Raw genomic sequence first — 19,445 nt, 5'->3', positions numbered from 1 at the left:
CCACTAGGGTTTAACAAAAGATCAATGGCAGTAAGTGAAGTTGGTGTTAATGGGCGACTCCAACCCTTTGTTTTCCGCATTCCTTTAAGTTGTTGTTGCATCACCGTGTTTCATGCAGCTCAATCCAGACTTCTTGTTTTTCTGGTTGAAATGAATTTTTTTGGGGCCAAACCTCATTTTTGACATATCCAAAATGGTGCCCTTTAACCACAATCCTGTGTAACAAAGACTCTTTCTCCAACACAGCTCAAGAAACTCAGCACATTTCTAACCACCTCTGGATGTCATCAGCAATGGACATTCTAACTCTATCTAGAGAGCCCCGGCTATTAGATTCTCCCCTTGTAAATATATTATTATTATTACATCACAGGAGTTCCACTGCTATATAAAGGCCCAAGACTGCAGGCTGAGTTATACAGGGAACTCTGAGTATCAATCATGTATTATAAGGGATAATGTACCCCCTACTGTAAATGATAAGGATATTAGAAGTCACTGAGGGGTTGTTCTGTGACCATATAAAGGCACAAGGCTGCAGGCTGAGTTATACAGGGAACTCTGAGTATCACTCATGTATTATAAGGGATAATGTACCCCCTACTGTAAATGATAAGGATATTAGAAGTCACTGAGGGGTTGTTCTGTGACCATATAAAGGTACAAGGCTGCAGGCTGAGTTATACAGGGAACTCTGAGTATCACTCATGTATTATAAGGGATAATGTACCCCCTACTGTAAATGATAAGGATATTAGAAGTCACTGAGGGGTTGTTCTGTGACCATATAAAGGCACAAGGCTGCAGGCTGAGTTATACAGGGAACTCTTAGTATCACTCATGTATTATAAGGGATAATGTACCCCCTACTGTAAATGATAAGGATATTAGAAATCACTGAGGGGTTGTTCTGTGACCATATAAAGGCACAAGGCTGCAGGCTGAGTTATACAGGGAACTCTGAGTATCACTCGTGTATTATAAGGCATAACGTACCCCCTACTTTAAATCTCAAAATTGCATTAGCGTTAACTAAAAACTTTCCTATATTTCTGTTAAAATATAAATAGGAAATATATCAGAACAAAGTCAATATATGTAAATTTATTGATTATTATAAAGCAGATCTGTATTAGTTGGGTGGCGTGATTTATTCTAATGAACCAATAACCCATTTGCTCAAGAGAGAATTTCCTTACTTTCATGGATTGAAAAAGACCTTTCACATTATGAAGCTTTTATCATTATGAATAAATTATTACAGACAGTTCTACACACTGAATGGAAAAACCGAGCAATAAACAGACAAAACAACACAGTGGTTTACAAGAACTCTGGACTTTTGGGGTCAGGGCACACGTTAAGATTTGGGGAGATTAATCTCCTCTTCTTCGGGGCGACTAATCTCCCCGAACTGCCTTCCGCTGGCTAGAAAGTAAATCGCCGGTGAGATGGCACTCGGATCCCTTCGTTTTCTGAAGTCATCGGATGAGGAAACTTCGGGCGACATTGGAAAACGAAGCGATACAAGTGCCAACCAGCCGGCAATTTACATTCTAGCCGGCGGGAGGCAGTTCGGGGAGATTAGTCGCCGGGTGATTTATTTCCCCAAATCTGAGCGTATGCCCTGACACTTAGGTAGAAAGATCTCCCTTCTTTCCTGTAGGACACATCTCTTACTCCAAAGAACGTAGGAGAGACCTTGAAGATTTCATACTGTTCCTGGATATGGACAAAGGAGTTTCAGAGGAGGAATAATATGGAAACGTTCAAGAGAGGGATATTGACCTGGGGCAAGAGGTGTTTTATCTTTAGACGTTTAGTCAATTGAACATATTACATGGACATCACTTGATGGTGAAAAATTCCTTATTGTAGGTCAAGGTATCCAGACTAGTCATCAACTTATCATCATCAGGACTTCTACCTTCCCCCTCCCCCACGCTCTGTTTGTGACAGACTAATTGCAGCCTATAGACAAAAATAATGGCACCTATAAAAAAATTATAAAAACCATAGTGGAGAAATCTGACGAAGCTCAGTGAGACAAAAGGAAAGATTAAGGCAAAAAAAATTGTGATTGCAATTACTTGTTCATATGCAAATAGTTCAAAAGATATACTATAAACTTTAATATATAATTAAAAAGAAAAAACATAAAACAGACAAAAAAAAAAAAATCTATAATTGGCAGGACTGTGTAACTCCTATTAAAATGCACGTGTCTACAGTGGGATGGAGGGGGAGGAGGGCGTTCCAAAACGATGAAGGTTAAAGATCATCCAAGCTTGGTCAACAGAAGCAAATACCTTGTTCTAAGACTCATTTGACCAGTTTTGTCCTAGTAGGGATGGATCAGGAATCAGTGACACTTTATACACACAGAGGCGTGTCCCACGTGGCTTCTCCTTCCAAACATGTCCATGGGCCAATATTTCATAAAACAGTTGTTCGTGCTTGAGATTGGCAAAGGCCCAAAAGGCATGTCCTTCATGCTGGCCAAGATAGTGTAGACCTTCCTTTATAAAAGGTTTAGGAAGAAAGTCAGTCTGAACTGCCTTAATACTCAATACGGGTCCAGTAGAACATGCTCCCAAGGAGAACCCAGAACTGAAAGAAGAAAAAAAAAAAAATAAAGCCTGGTTGTAATATTCCTTAAATTCTCCTGTCTGTTATTTCTAAGGTGAACTATCCCAGCTTCTTTAAAAGATTTATATATGAGGACTAAAGGCAGAGCCCTCCCTGACCAAGTTGTGATGGAAACTCAACCAGCTATTGATCTCGAAGACCGAAAAATCCCACGGATTGAGTACACAAGTGGGCCATTGATGTCAACTGCTCAACAGGTCTTTCCTGACCCTCCATGTGATCCAAACTGTAGCATGGTTGGCACACACCACTTGGGAGGACAGGTTGGGTAAATAATTGTAGGTAGACCATATCTACTCAGAGGATCTACTTGTGTATGGGCAGCTTTAGAGTCACTTTAGGTTGGGCACAAACATATTATGATGACGTAGCTGGGTCACCTGGGTGATAAGTGGGATAAGTTTTTAGAAAGTGGGAAAATACAAGGATACTGGCATTAATACTAAAGTATGAAGCTGATCAAGGTACTAGTCTGGTTGACCACAATGGGGTCATTATCTTCAAGTGGGTTTTTTTCACCTTCCCCTGGATCATTTGGAAGCAATTTGAGAGTTACTTACTGTCCAGCAGAGAATGGAAAATCCAAACCAGGCAACTCCCCAGGCATGACGGGTCATAGGGCCAGCCATCAGGTCGTAGCAACCCTATAATGTATCAAAAAGTTACATCGTTATGAAATAGGTCTTCATTTGCCCTCAACAAAATCCTTTGCCATCACTTTGCCCCCCACTCACAGTCACCACTCCAGCATTATAGACCATTACCTGCATTATATTTCCCTTAACTACATTTAAAAGGGGCTTACAGCAGCAATGCCCTTATCTTCCTCTCTTTACAGGGGCAAGTCAACTGTTCGGCTAAAGGCAGATGGCAATGAGTTGGAAGTATATATAATGCATCCCAATTTATGCAGGTCCTGCTAGAATACTTACATTCAGATTCACATATCCAGCAACACCAAGCTTACAGGCATCCAGGTTTACGGGTTGCCCGAGGCTGTTCATGACGCAGCACTGCTGAGGCCAAGGGTAGGCAGAGTCACTGTTAAACTGCCTGAACACGGAGTTGTAGGTCTGCCAGTCTTGTGGTCCGTTGACTCCACAGCAGCCGTTCTGAGAAAAAAAAAAAAGGAACCCAAGTTTAGGGACTATAGAATTTGTCCTGGAGGGATGTTTAGCTCATTTCAACCCAAACACACAACCCCATACCATACCAGAAGCATAAAGCGGTTCCAGGTGCGAGTGACTCCATTAATTTTCCAAAGGTTGTCATTGTTGATTGGGTTTGGGTTTTGGTAAAATTCTAGCATCTGTTTCAGGAAGAGTTCTGGAATGAACTAGACCAAGGAAGAAGAAAAAAAAGTTTAAGGTAGAACTTAGAGCCCTGAAATTCCTATCACCCTCTTCAATTACCTTTTTTTGTTCCACCACACCAATTGGTAAGGGAACCACACTGTTTTAATGGTCACACATTGTTGGGGACATGCTTGAGTTATACCTTAATGGGAAGGGATTTAGGATTATTGGATGGTCTAAACCACAAATGTTTGCCTATCAGGTCTGTCCAAAGACTTATTGCTTAATGCCCCTACTCAGTATGTGTGAGAAGACCCACAGTTGTCTCCTTCTTCTTCCATCTCCAATTAGTTATTCCCTTAGTATTTTCATGGATTAGTGACTTGGGAAATCTCTAGGCAAGAAATACTTACAAAGTTTTGTTGAGTTGCAGCAGTGATGGCGGAGGCCACTTCGAAGGCATACACAATGAACATCAGGATGAGATACTGAAATGAAGAAGGAGTAAAGTACCATCATCCAACACTGGTAACAAGCAATAACCCAATCCAACCAGTCTACTATCTTCTGGCATCGAATGGCATTAAACCAACTAAGGGCTGATTGGTCACTGTGGCAACCACCACTGAATAGTATGGGTCAGTTACTCTTGAAGGGACCCTCACAAATAAATACTATGTGCAGAAATTGTCTGAGTTCTACATTAGCCAGTGAATCAGGGGTAGAATGACTGTGACCACACCCAATAGGTCTTGGAACCAGATGGACAGAAACATGGATTTCTATTCTTTGAGGCGAGTTCCTTTCTAATATAACCCCAACATCCAATGGTCCAAAGTGAATGGAGCCTGCAGAACCTCACTGGATCAGTACCCAAGCCTTACCACCATTAGCAGTCTCCTGTTCGACTTCATGATGCCAATGATGCCGAGGATAGACAAGACGAAAAGACAGAATCCAGCAAAGATGCCAATCCAGGCTGCGCCAAATATGTCATCGTTGTCGGTGGCCTCCAGCAGCGGGTAGATACCACTCTGGTCCGACACAAAGAAGATGCACTCGGCTGTCAGGGCCAGACCACAGAGCTGGAAAGATGAGGTGGGGCATGATTAAAACACAAGCCATTTTTGAGAGAACGTTGAAGGTTACCTTTGTTGGACTTGTGGACATCCCCTAGTTGGACCCATCGTTGGACCATGTGGCCCACAGAGGGCTGCAAGGAACACAAAGATACAGGAGCAACATCCAACTTAATTATATAAAACGTGGAGGGTGAAAGAAACAACTAGTAGGCACTAGGGGCATCAAAATTATGGCCGAATTATGGACAGGTGCCCTGAGACTTGATTTCCAAAAACAGGGAAACAAATGTTTCAGTTATTAGGCACCTCTCCAGAATTTTCTCCAGGGATATAGCAGCTACTTACCCCAATGACCACATTGCCGAAGATAAGGAGGGACTGGAAACACCGAATGCCAGAATCGTCTTTCATTTTCCCTTAAAGAAAAAAAAAAATGTCAAAAAAAAAATAAATATATATATAATAAAGTTGAGTATGATTAAGAAAAGCTGCAGGATTGGGACATAGTGTGGAATGTGGGCCTATAGGGTTTCTATAGTTTACACCATGGAAGACCGAGAAGATGAACGTGTGCCCCGACCCATGAGAAGGAATGCAACTCGCTCGCATTTCATACAATGTTACATTTTTATCTTTGGTGTTTTCTGAATCAACAGGGGAAAACAGGTTTTTCTTCTCCCGGTCAGTCTGTTTAAAGGGAACACAGACCAGATCTGAGATCTAAAAACATCCCAAGCTTCTCATGTATGCATAGCTGGGCAGGGAGGAGAGAGCATCAAGAATTCCACTCAGTAAAATATAAAAATATATTTAAAAAAAAATGTAAAATATTTTTAAAAAGCAAAAATAAATAAAATAATGTTTTTGCTTTTTTTATATAAAATAAAAAATCTCTCTCTCTATGGAGAACACTGGCAAGCTCAGTCAATGTATCTAATGCTATTTACTTACAGCTCTCACTGGTTGTATATAGTGTTGCCGAGCATCACAACTCCATACTGTGCAACAGAGATGCTGTAATTTGCAAGAGAAAGAGGCGCGGCTCAGTGTGCCAGATGCTTCAATTAAGCATGTTTCATCCATGGTTTAAAGAGGAAACCATTGCTGAATGAAAGCAAGATTTTTGGGGAGTGACAATTGTCATTCCCCATTTCTCCTCACTACCTGTTGTGCCTATAACTTGGCTAAAGGCAGAAACATCTGGTCAGCCCCTCATCCAAGATAAAAACATTGGGGTAACAGTCACCCTGCTATAGTTCCAGGGGTACCCAGGGCACAAATAAACACTCACCCCAAATCTCCCGCTAACTGACCTTCAGACTGGGCCCCCTTAGCTCATAACAAGGTTACAGATATATAGAAACATTGGGGTGTCACCCTGCTATAGTTCCAGGGGTACCCAGGGTACAAATAAGCACTCACCCCAAATCTCCCCCTAACTGACCTTCAGACTGGGCCCCCTTAGCTCATAACAAGGTTACAGATATATAGAAACATTGGGGTGTCACCCTGCTATAGTTCCAGGGGTACCCAGGGTACAAATAAGCACTCACCCCAAATCTCCCCCTAACTGACCTTCAGACTGGGCCCCCTTAGCTCATAACAAGGTTACAGATATATAGAAACATTGGGGTGTCACCCTGCTATAGTTCCAGGGGTACCCAGGGTACAAATAAGCACTCACCCCAAATCTCCCCCTAACTGACCTTCAGACTGGGCCCCCTTAGCTCATAACAAGGTTACAGATATATAGAAACATTGGGGTGTCACCCTGCTATAGTTCCAGGGGTACCCAGGGTACAAATAAGCACTCACCCCAAATCTCCCCCTAACTGACCTTCAGACTGGGCCCCCTTAGTTCATAACAAGGTTACAGATATATAGAAACATTGGGGTAACAGTCACCAAGACAGACAAGTTCTGATAGGGGTGCAGGGAGTTGCTATTGTGACTATACAGAATAGTGACAAGTCATTGGGTGTCAAAACATTTAACAAAAATTAATTTTAAAAGAATTCTCCATGTCCTTTAATAAATATGTCCCATTGCAGATGTTTCAGCCTGGGAGAAGGACAGACAGACAGACCCCCCCCCCCCCCCCAACATGTTGGGCCAGTCAAGTAACATTCCTTCTACATTCCAAGGGCCAACCTTCACCCTTTCCAGCAGTCGGGTCAGAACACTTTAATGTTAAAGGAGTTTCTATGGCACCAGGGCTGGAGAAAGGGAAAAATAAAGAATACAGAAGGGCGGGGCCAGTGGGGCCCCAATGCATTAGGGGAAATCAGAGACCCAGATGTGAATGGCCAGTAACGGCCCTCGGTAACATTTATGGCCCCTCGGCTGAGTAACTACAAATATATTTAGATTTGGACCTCAAAGTATTTTAGGGTCCCGTGTGTGTGTGGGTTCCATTTACTATTATACAGGACATTACTGTGATATAACCCCAAGTGGAGCCATCACATGGTTAATTGACTGTCCTTACAGTGAAGAACAACCTCCTATACTTCTGTTCGCCCTTAGAAAAAAGGACCCTTCCTTTGCTGATGACAAATCATTTTGACCCTTTGGATTTTTTTCATCATGAACCTCCAATGTGTCTGGTGCTGAATGGACCCAGGGACACGCCCTGATGCTGCCGCTCCGTGGAGACGTTCCAGGGCCTTTGTTTTTGGAATCTCACAGCGAGTACAACAGGACAAACAGGAAAACTGAAAACAAGTTGTTTTCCTGAATCTGCATTTTTTTGCCCTAAGTCAAGGCCTGGCATCGAAAAAACTCTTTAACGCTGGCGTCGGAACCGTCGCCAAAGTCATTCGATGCTGGCAAATTGTTGGCGTTCAATTTTCACTGCAAATTCGCTAATTTTTGAAAAAAAATTCGCAGCAATTTCGTTCCTGGCGAATAAATTCGCTCATCACTACTCCCTATTAATGACGTAGCACAATGCACATTCATTTTCTCAAGCAGAGCCCCCCATTAGTCATCATGGGGCCCCATACTAGTAAGTTAGCAGAGGGGTCCCCCAAATTATTAACCTACTGATCACCTCTGTCCCCTGGATGGTGGGCCCTGCAAACAAGTGAAATGGGGTAACAAATTCCCCTCCCCTATAAGCACCAGCCCTATTGTGCCTTTCCATGCAGTACCCCCTGGTTTCAGGATTTGGGGGCCACTCGTTGGCTGTAGCTCATTAATGGGACATCGCCCCGGCATGTTATCTAATGGACCACAAAGATTGAATCAGCCGGATACCAGCTAAATAGTATGTGTTGCACCCCGACACAAGCAGACACCCCCAAACACAGAGTGACGACAGAAGGCACAGACCCCGACATTCTAATCTTATTACTGGTCCTTAACCCCCGCTCTGCCTCAAACATTCAGCTTTGGGTCCATTACTTCTCCCCCCAGACTATAAAACTGCACCAGGAAACAAAGCCTTGTACAAAAGCGGCTTGTGATAAATTGTTTCATGAGTCACAACTAGTAATTAAGAGAATAATATAAAGAGCCAGACGGACTCCACTTACAGCAGCAATTACATTCACACATCACATTAAAATCAGTGGAAACGGTTAAAGGATTATTGCATTTTCTTTCATTATATAATGAATAGGGATGCACCGATTCGGCCGAATAATGAACTCAAAAAGTAAGATTCGGCCGAATAACGAACTGAATCCAAATTTGCATATGCACATGATTTTCCCTCCCACGCCTAATTTACATATGCAAATTCAGATTTGGTTCGGCCGAATATTGGATTCAGTGCATCCCGAATAATGAACACAAACACAACTTTTTGGGTAATGTTCCCGGTTATTAAAAGCCAAGGAATATGCACAAAATTCCCCTCTATATAAGTGTTAGGGTTACACAAATGCAAAAGCCTCAACATGTAACACAACATTGGATTGTATAATATTTCCCAGAATAAAGGGGAAGTTTACTCACATAAGTCTTGCAGTGTATTTGTACCAGGAGCTGATTGGGGATTTTACTCTGCAGGAAACTCACACTCCAACCCCAATACCCCAAAGAGTGTCCCCTCTGAGCACCTTTATAGTTATATAGTAACTGAGACAGAAAAAACCAACACAGGCCTCTCACATTCAACAACCCCTTCCCCAATTTCTATCAGATCCAGATAAAAGGGGAAGTAAACTTTCTCCATGGATAAAAGAGTGAGCAGATCATTATTACCAGCACCCTATAGGCATGATCAGAAGAGATATAGGTTGGGTGCAGGTTGGGTGCAGTTGCTCGCAGGCAGATGATTATTTATATAATGTGCATACAGGAGCCGCACCCACTGACAGACTGAAAGGAACTGCTGCTCTACACTATGTGCGTAATCTGAGTGTAAGCTCTTGGGGGCAGCAGCAGCTGCAAATCTTTGGTTTGAATTGGAACTGCTAAGAGTTAATTGATAAACAGATGGCTTTAACCCTATCATTCCCACACACTCTGAATATACCGAGCACTTTCCTATATCTCCCAGAATATCCCAACCGATACCATGGCGCAGTAGAACAGCATAAGGGGCCCAAATACACAGTCATGTTGCTGCTTTACCCTTAATTACAGCGGCTGTAGGTAAAACCTTGAAAGAAAGAATGGAAGGACATCCCATAATATGTGAGTATAAAGCAGATATTACCCAGGCTGATTGGCTGATTGGCCAATAACTGGGGGGCCCCTGGGGTGGGATCCACTTACCTTCTGTCCTGCCTGAGAGATGGGAAACACCTGTCCTGCCTGATTCTCCAGCAACTCTTTAAAGATTCATCAAGCCTTACCTGAGCCCCGCTGCTATTGGTGGGAACCAGTCATGTGACCAAGGGACCTGGCCAAACCTGTTCTTTGATTTTTGGCTGGGGAAAAGCATCAGGTCTCTTTGTTTCTCAGGCAGGAATGTGACTCGGGGAGCCCCATGTGGTTTTATAGGGCCCTGTTTCTTTACCTCAAGACCCTGGGAGTTGCTGAACTACAACTGATGCCATTCTTTATCTGCATGCCAGGTTTAACCCTTGTAGTGCCATGTATTCTACAACTGATATTGACTGCACTGATGGTTCTGCATAACCAGTTTATGTTGCAGTGATGTTAATGCAACTAAGAAATGTGCAAAGCATTCTGGGTCCCAGGGTGCAGGGGCCCAACTTCAATCTGTCTCCATTTAGAAAACAGATCAATGTTACAGGGGCCCAGTGCTGTTTCTGCCTCTCTCTGACTTACAGGGCATGCTGGGAGTTGGAGTCCTAGATATGGTGGGAGTGTCAGATTGGACAGGCTATTCCTGCTGGGAGTATAATTTAAACAGAATTGGTAGGATTGACCGGCCAGGATAACACCCAGAGGGCCCCCTAGGGCCCCAGTAAAAGTCCTGGCAGCCATTGTAGGTTTATATGATCCTGTATATTATGAGGGTCTCCGGTGGGATCTAGGGGGATTTGCCGATAGAAAAGTAGTGCCCCATAGATACAGACCCAGTGGGAAACGAAAGGCTTAGTTAACACTTGCAGTGCCACATGCACAACTCATAGTGCAGAACTATATGGCAGGATACAGGTTGTATGTATATGGGGGTTATTAGTGCACAACTACCTGATTTCCTGCCTTTCCCTCTCATCTGCGCTTTTGTTCCTTACCGAAACTTCCCCTTTAAATGGTAAATGCCCTTTGTATTTGTTTTATTCATGTTAAAAAGAAGCAATTTATCTGCATGCAAATGTAATCGTTGTGATGCGAAGACTTTCAGTTTGTCTGAAACCTTCCTTTTATAAAGTATATTTAATTAAGCTCTTATCTGGTTCCCCTAGCAACGCACCAATAGGATAATGTACCCCCTACTGTAAATGATAAGGATATTAGAAGTCACTGAGGGGTTGTTCTGTGACCATATAAAGTCACAAGGCTGCAGGCTGAGTTATACAGGGAACTCTGAGTATCACTCATGTATTATAAGGGATAATGTACCCCCTACTGTAAATGATAAGGATATTAGAAGTCACTGAGGGGTTGTTCTGTGACCATATAAAGACACAAGGCTGCAGGCTGAGTTATACAGGGAACTCTGAGTATCACTCATGTATTATAAGGGATAATGTACCCCCTACTGTAAATGATAAGGAGATTAGAAGTCACTGAGGGGTTGTTCTGTGACCATATAAAGACACAAGGCTGCAGGCTGAGTTATACAGGGAACTCTGAGTATCACTCATGTATTATAAGGGATAATGTACCCCCTACTGTAAATGATAAGGATATTAGAAGTCACTGAGGGGTTGTTCTGTGACCATAAAAAGGCACAAGGCTGCAGGCTGAGTTATACAGGGAACTCTGAGTATCACTCATGTATTATAAGGGATAATGTACCCCCTACTGTAAATGATAAGGATATTAGAAGTCACTGAGGGGTTGTTCTGTGACCATAAAAAGGCACAAGGCTGCAGGCTGAGTTATACAGGGAACTCTGAGTATCACTCATGTATTATAAGGGATAATGTACCCCCTACTGTAAATGATAAGGATATTAGAAGTCACTGAGGGGTTGTTCTGTGACCATATAAAGACACAAGGCTGCAGGCTGAGTTATACAGGGAACTCTGAGTATCACTCATGTATTATAAGGGATAATGTACCCCCTACTGTAAATGATAAGGATATTAGAAGTCACTGAGGGGTTGTTCTGTGACCATAAAAAGGCACAAGGCTGCAGGCTGAGTTATACAGGGAACTCTGAGTATCACTCATGTATTATAAGGGATAATGTACCCCCTACTGTAAATGATAAGGATATTAGAAGTCACTGAGGGGTTGTTCTGTGACCATAAAAAGGCACAAGGCTGCAGGCTGAGTTATACAGGGAACTCTGAGTATCACTCATGTATTATAAGGGATAATGTACCCCCTACTGTAAATTAAGAATGGCTTGTCCCCCTCTAACAGGTTAGGGTTAGGAGTAGAGGGGCAGTTTTTTGGGGGGCACCGTGCAGAGGGATTGTTTCTGGGGGATAGAGCAGTCAGTATATGATATATATATATTTAAGTATATAACCCACCGTGTTTACATGAGGAAAGTAGAGGAACAGGTTTTTCAAGGAACAGTAAGAAATAAAGAGCAAGACTGTGGGGAGGGAGGAGTCAGGGGTTTGGATTTTAAAAAATATTATGGTAAAAGTGGATGTTTTTTTTTAACAAGTTTAAATAGAACCCAATGCAATTTTTGCAGTTGAAGTAACAGAGTCAGACTGAAGTGCCGCACATTGTGTATAAGTGTGAATAGTGCTGAGCTTCAGGGACAACATAGGTATTCCCTGTACTAAGCACAATTCAGCAGGAACAGTCCCTAAGTTTGCTCATAGTCTGTACAGAGAGATCCCATAAAACTATGGCAGCATAGGTATTCCCTGTACTAAGCACAATTCAGCAGGAACAGTCCCTAAGTTTGCTCATAGTCTGTACAGAGAGATCCCATAAAACTATGGCAGCATAGGTATTCCACTGTACTAAGCACAATTCAGCAGGAACAGTCCCTAAGTTTGCTCATAGTCTGTACAGAGAGATCCCATAAAACTATGGCAGCATAGGTATTCCCTGTACTAAGCACAATTCAGCAGGAACAGTCCCTAAGTTTGCTCATAGTCTGTACAGAGAGATCCCATAAAACTATGGCAGCATAGGTATTCCCTGTACTAAGCACAATTCAGCAGGAACAGTCCCCTAAATTTGCTCATAGTCTGTACAGAGAGATCCCATAAAACTATGGCAGCATAGGTATTCCCCTGTACTAAGCACAATTCAGCAGGAACAGCCCCTAAGTTTGCTGATAGTCTGTACAGAGAGATCCCATAAAACTATGGCAGCATAGGTATTCCCTGTACTAAGCACAATTCAGCAGGAACAGTCCCTAAGTTTGCTCATAGTCTGTACAGAGAGATCCCATAAAACTATGGCAGCATAGGTATTCCCTGTACTAAGCACAATTCAGCAGGAACAGTCCCTAAGTTTGCTCATAGTCTGTACAGAGAGATCCCATAAAACTATGGAAGCATAGGTATTCCCTGTACTAAGCACAATTCAGCAGGAACAGTCCCTAAAGGTGGCCATACACGGGCCGATAAAAGCTGCCGACAGACCGTGTCGGCAGCTTATTGGCCCGTGTATGGGGGCCCCCGACGGGCTTCCCCGATCGAGATCTGGCCGAAAGTCGGCCAGATCTCGATCGGATGGGATTAAAAATCCCGTCGGATCGCGGCCGCATCTGTTCGTTGATGCGGTCCCGCGATCCGACCGCCCGTTTGGCGAACGCTAGGATCCGATCGTTGGGCCCTAGGGCCCACGATCGGATCAGCCCGATATTGCTCACCTCAAGGTGGGCATATCGGAGGGAGATCCGCTCGTTTGGCGACATCGCCAAACGAGCGGATCTATCCGTGTATGGCCACCTTAAGTTTGCTCATAGTCTGTACAGAGAGATCCCATAAAACAAACTATGGCAGCATAGGTATTCCTCTGTACTAAGCACAATTCAGCAGGAACAGCCCCATAAGTAGGCTCTACTATAGCATACATAGCAACATCTTTGAAATAAAAAGCATGTACCGCGGGGACATTTTTTGCCCAAGCCCATTTCGTGGCCACACCCCCTAATTACCATGTTCATCTTACAAAATTTGGGAGGTTAAGAAAGACTGAACATATTTTAAGTTATTACAGTTTTGCTAATGAAGGTGAATTGCCCTTTAAGCTGTGAGTGTAACTTCTCCCAAGGGACCTGTTATCTTATATTGTTACATTAATTATTTGCTTATCTTGAAATTGTTACAAAAGTATCTTATCTGCAGCTGTGGCTGTTCTGGGCTCTCTGACAAAAGCCATATAAGTTAAAAACTTTGTTTCTTTTTGTGGCTCTTCAGTGCAGAGAAAAACGGGACTTTCCAGTACAAACGAGGGACTGCGGGTTTTGCTGTCAAAAGAGGGACTGTCCCTCTAAAAACAGGACAGTTGGGAGGTACGCTGTAATACATACAAATAAGGATATTAGCAGTACAAAATGTGAATATCACACACAACTGTTCATGTAAAGGTGTTGCATCAAAAGCCACATTTGAAACCAATTCCTTCTCTGTGACCCTGATTCCTGCTCCTCCTCTGCACCCCATATACCCCCCTATTATTCTAACAATGGTGCAGTCTGTCTGCCCAGTCCAACTCCAGCAATAATACCCAGTGTTTTGTGAGAAGCTGGAGGGGTCGGTCGGCTCTCAACTTTCTGACTGCTAAGCGAATGCCCCGGGAATTAAATGGGTAAACAAGTCATTTATTTAGGCAGACGTTGGTCGCTGGCCGGGGAACCCCATTAAGAGACAAATAAATGAGCCTTTGGCTTTGAAAGCTTTTTTGCTTTTATACGGAGCATTATGGGTAATCCATCTGCATTTTAACTTGCCCTTTATTTGGGGTGGGGGCAGCTCAGATATGCCCGACTTTAATGCACATATGTAAGTGGCATTTAGTTCTTTATCCTTCAGTTTGTCCTCTGTTATTGAAAGCAGGTCTGTCCCTTTCTATTCTCTGCACTGCTGGTTCTGACTCTTGAAACAATGTATTAGCAGCAACTTCTACCCCGGCTAAGACTCCAGCTCCCTGTGAATCTTCTAATGTTCTGCATGAAGTGCAGCGATGGAATTACTGTAAAATTCTATGGAGGGATAGGGATGCAGCGACCCCCGACTGGTTCCGTATCCTGAGCTTGAGCAGCTGGGGGTACAGTGGAATGTCCACACTTTTATTATTTCATATTTGTTTTGCATTAGTTCCCCTTTAAACAGGTGAAGCTGTTGTCGCACATGGGGACTAGGCAAGGTTTTGCTGTGAGGGGTGGGAAGGGGTTTCTGTAAAACCTGCCTGGTGTGTTTGGGGAGGAATGTGTCCCAGTTATGTAAAGAATGAGGACTTTCTGCCTCTGGTTTCACACAAACACTACAAACAACCTGTAGCTCTTCATTATTATTGGCCACACCCACTCACTCATACGCAAGCACTCACACTCACTCACACTCACTCACTCACACTCACTCACACTCACTCACACTCACTCAATGAGAGGCCTTATTATGTGCAAATATAAATATATACTGTATAACTGTATAACTCAGCCTGCAGCCATGTGCCTTTATATGGTCACAGAACAACCCCTCAGTGACTTCTAATATCCTTATCATTTACAGTAGGGGGTACATTATCTCTTATAATACATGAGTGATACTCAGAGTTCCCTGTATAACTCAGCCTGCAGCCTTGTGTCTTTATATGGTCACAGAACAACCCCTCAGTGACTTCTAATATCCTTATCATTTACAGTAGGGGGTACATTATCCCTTATAATACATGAGTGATACTCAGAGTTCCCTGTATAACTCAGCCTGCAGCCTTGTGTCTTTATATGGTCACAGAACAACCCCTCAGTGACTTCTAATATCCTTATCATTTACAGTTGGGGGTACATTTTTTATTTGTTTTACACAAGCTGAAATATAACCCCAAGAAGGAGCTAATTAAATTGCTGTGTTTTAGAATGTGATCAAGAGTTTGCAATTTTCTAGACTACGTAATGAGACCATAGACTTTATGCTGCCCTGTCAGCTTGTACCTCCTTGTCATGCCTATATCCCCCAGGCACTGTCTGCAGGATTATGTATTGGCCCAGTTACTTGTGTCTATGGTCTCCCCCAGTGCAGTTGCTATGGGCCTGTCAGGACCAGCGCCACACACAGGTGAATAAGGAGAAGTGCAGGAGGGAGAGTTACTAGTGCAGATCCATTTAACAGGAATGAAAACACCTTTTACTCCTCTTTGATTAATGCAGAGGAGGAATTCTGTGGGACAAAAGGTTCTGAAAATTTCTGAAATTCTTTAAATCATGAGTTCTGGGAATTACTGATCTGTGATGGGTTAGAAGTTTTAAGTTTTTGTCTGACAGTATCAGAGAGGAGGCCTCACTAAGCCTCTGTGTTACTGCTGCCACCTAGTGGTGCATTTCTGTATAACGCTCTCCTGTTCCCCCCAGTTCACTTGGTTGTTCACCTTTAAATCAACTGTCAGTATGATGTAGAGAGGGATATTCTGAGACTATTTGCAATTGGTTTTCATTTTTTATTATTTGTGGTTTTTGACTTATTTAGCTTTTTATTCAGCAGCTCTCCAGTTTACAATTTCAGCCATCTGGTTGCCAGTATCCAAATTCCCCTAGCAACCATGCATTGATTTAAATAAGAGACTGGAATATGAATAGGAGAGGCCTGAATCGAAAGCTGAGCAATTAAAAAGTAGCAATAACAATAAATGTTTAGCCTTACAGAGCATTTGTTTTTTTAGATGGGGTCAGTGACCCCCCCATTTGAGACCAAAATGAATGGCGTATTCTGTGCCAGTGCAGCTGTTTCCAGAATGGGGGCCTGTCACGCTATTCCTTTAATGACAAGTCAGACTTTGTGACTTTTCATTGCTGCTCCCTCTAGTGGAAAGATGCAGAAATGACTTATACGTCTACTTATAGATTAATATTATAGAAAGGAATAAATGGCTAAATATTCATCTATTTGGTCCATTGGGGACAAGCTGTGGGATATTGAACAAGCCAGTCCATATACAGCCTCTTTAGGTTGCAATTTACTTCTGTGGCCGTGGGCATTGTAAGGCAAGTGAAGGAATGAGGCCACTTGAGGTATCAAGCTGATCCTTAGCAAGTGCAGATGTTGCCAATATGGGGGCTAGTGCAGAAGCAGCAGGAGGGCCTCTAATCTCAAGAGAAGGGCCGGTATCTGCAGTTCACTTATAGAGGGATTTATAGAGATTTCATTCACAATTATGAAAGAGGTTAATTGGGTTAAGATACATGTACCAAGGTTGGCTGCTTGATGTTTTACATGAAGTTATTGGGCAGCGGATTCACTTACCTAAAATTGATGGTTTTGAAGGAAATGCAAACCCTCCAACGACTGTAAAATTGCTCCTCTTTACTTCAGCAATTTACATTCATTTTTTTTTTTTACCTTTTCAAAATGTTATTAGTTTTTATTCTGCTAATATTGTGAATTTGACACAACAGCACCCCCTGCTGTTCAGTTTGGCTACAGTCAGCAGAACATGAAGTCAGTGAGAAAATGGTTGTTCTGCTCAGAAAATGAAGTTTGTGAGCAGAGAAGAGTCACCCGCCGGTCAGTTCTCGAGAGCTTTGTATGTGAGGACCAAGACTGAAGCCCATTGTTCAGTAGAGTGACTGGCAGAAGAAGAACGGAGAAAATAAAGTCTGGTAAATATAAAAGATGTCAGGGAAGGTTGAGAGAGGGAAGATTGAGTCTTGCTGGTAAGAAAACCAAACACAGTTGAGAAGACATGATTTTGGAGGGTAAGAGTAACTGGGAATGTATTCAGTATTTATGAAGCAGAACATTAGGAAGAACCAGAAGGATCAGAAATCAGAAGAATGATGGATTGGGGTCCTAGCTATTGACCTTCAGTCATCATTTTCATAGGCTGGCACCTCCCTGTATGGAGACTATTCTTGGAAGAACTGTCACCGTAAGCTTTGGACTTGTTGGAGAGATCTGAGGAAAAGCAGCATCAGATAATGTCAAGGGAAGCCAAGAGCCGAGATGATTGGTGACCAACATCAAATGCAGAGAAGAGGGATGGGAAGGTCCTGTTTGTCCAGGAATCAGATTTGGTTGGGAGGGTTGAGACTTGAATCCAAATGAAGAAGAATCAAGAGGAGTAGGAGACTGGAGGAAACAGTGGAGATCACAAATAGTCTCAGAGAGAGATCAAAGGATGTGGAGTACAAGGTCAAGAAGATAAGAGGACTGGAGATGTGGAGGGACACATCAACTTTCTCTTTGGGTTGTTACAGGGTCGCTGACCCCCTCACTCCCAGAGCTGCTTCACAAACACATAAGAAGGGGAAAGATGAAACTTTCAACTTCATAAGTAAAAAAAAAAGGTCACAAATAAAAAGTAATTGAAAAAAAGTCTTTATTTCTTATTTCTACTGAACTGAAAAGAAGTTTTGGAAGGTCACCTGACCAGAAATACTGCAGCTCTAACTGTAACAGGAAGAGATCACCTGACCAGAAATACTGTAGCTCTAACTGTAACAGGAAGAGATCACCCGACCAGAAATACTGCAGCTCTAACTGTAACAGGAAGAGATCACCCGACCAGAAATACTGCAACTCTAACCGTAACAGGAAGAGATCACCTGACCAGAAATACTGCAGCTCTACCTGTAACAGGAAGAGATCACCCGACCAGAAATACTGCAGCTTTAACTGTAACAGGAAGAGATCACCTGACCAGAAATATTGCAGCTCTAACTGTAACAGGAAGAGATCACCTGACCAGAAATACTGCAGCTCTAACTGTAACAGGAAGAGATCACCTGACCAGAAATACTGCAGCTCTAACTGTAACAGGAAGAGATCACCCGACCAGAAATACTGCAGCTCTAACTGTAACAGGAAGAGATCACCCAACCAGAAATACTGCAACTCTAACCGTAACAGGAAGAGATCACCCGACCAGAAATACTGCAGCTCTAACTGTAACAGGAAGAGATCACCTGACCAGAAATACTGCAGCTCTAACTGTAACAGGAAGAGATCACCTGACCAGAAATACTGTAGCTCTAACTGTAACAGGAAGAGATCACCCGACCAGAAATACTGCAGCTCTAACTGTAACAGGAAGAGATCACCCGACCAGAAATACTGCAACTCTAACCGTAACAGGAAGAGATCACCTGACCAGAAATACTGCAGCTCTACCTGTAACAGGAAGAGATCACCTGACCAGAAATACTGCAGCTCTAACTGTAACAGGAAGAGATCACCTGACCAGAAATACTGCAGCTCTAACTGTAACAGGAAGAGATCACCCGACCAGAAATACTGCAGCTTTAACTGTAACAGGAAGAGATCACCCGACCAGAAATACTGCAACTCTAACCGTAACAGGAAGAGATCACCTGACCAGAAATACTGCAGCTCTAACCGTAACAGGAAGAGATCACCTGACCAGAAATACTGCAGCTCTAACTGTAACAGGAAGAGATCACCCGACCAGAAATACTGCAGCTCTAACTGTAACAGGAAGAGATCACCTGACCAGAAATACTACAACTCTAACCGTAACAGGAAGAGATCACCTGACCAGAAATACTGCAACTCTAACTGTAGCAGGAAGTAGTGTTGAAGCAAAAGACACAACTCTGTCTGTAAATTGGCTCATGTGACCTAACATGAATAGTTGGTTTGGTTTGTTTGTGTGCACCGTGAATCATACGATCCCAGGAAAATGGCAGTTTTCTATTTATGATTACCCAATGGCACATACTACTAGAAAAGTATAT

At 42.9% G+C, this 19,445-nt stretch overlaps 1 protein-coding gene across 3 annotated transcripts; it reads right to left on the bottom strand.

Annotated features, from left to right (window-relative positions):
• Positions 1-1,089: 1,089 nt before the first annotated feature.
• On the bottom strand, positions 1,090-9,890 carry upk1b.L (uroplakin 1B L homeolog). 3 transcript variants are annotated; one of them, XM_018245829.2, is made up of 8 exons: positions 9,752-9,890; positions 5,372-5,442; positions 4,829-5,029; positions 4,358-4,432; positions 3,863-3,985; positions 3,582-3,761; positions 3,210-3,293; positions 1,090-2,610 (listed from the first exon to the last, which is right to left on the bottom strand). In XM_018245829.2, exons 2-8 carry the CDS (start codon positions 5,435-5,437, stop codon positions 2,560-2,562), a joined length of 780 nt encoding a protein of 259 aa, XP_018101318.1. In that variant the 5' UTR covers positions 5,438-5,442; positions 9,752-9,890; the 3' UTR covers positions 1,090-2,559. The 3 variants fall into 3 exon arrangements, with proteins under 3 accessions (XP_018101318.1, XP_018101317.1, XP_018101319.1); XM_018245828.1 differs by lacking the exon at positions 9,752-9,890 and adding an exon at positions 9,608-9,680; XM_018245830.2 differs by lacking the exon at positions 9,752-9,890 and adding an exon at positions 8,987-9,324.
• Between the last annotated feature and the right edge of the window lie 9,555 nt (positions 9,891-19,445).

The sequence above is a fragment of the Xenopus laevis genome, chromosome 2L, assembly GCF_017654675.1.
Source record: "Xenopus laevis strain J_2021 chromosome 2L, Xenopus_laevis_v10.1, whole genome shotgun sequence".
Classification (NCBI taxonomy): domain Eukaryota; kingdom Metazoa; phylum Chordata; class Amphibia; order Anura; family Pipidae; genus Xenopus; species Xenopus laevis.
This window is presented reverse-complemented; position numbering and strand designations above follow the sequence as displayed.

Coding starts and splice junctions, on each gene's coding strand:
- upk1b.L (XM_018245828.1), bottom strand. CDS start 9,665: ATGGGATGTCCTTCCATTCTTTCTTTCAAGGTTTTACCTACAGCCGCT. Junction 4,433..4,828: donor ACAGGAGACTGCTAATGGTG/GTAAGGCTTGGG, acceptor TCTTCATTTCAG/TATCTCATCCTGATGTTCAT. Junction 3,294..3,581: donor CTGGATATGTGAATCTGAAT/GTAAGTATTCTA, acceptor GATACATTATAG/GGTTGCTACGACCTGATGGC.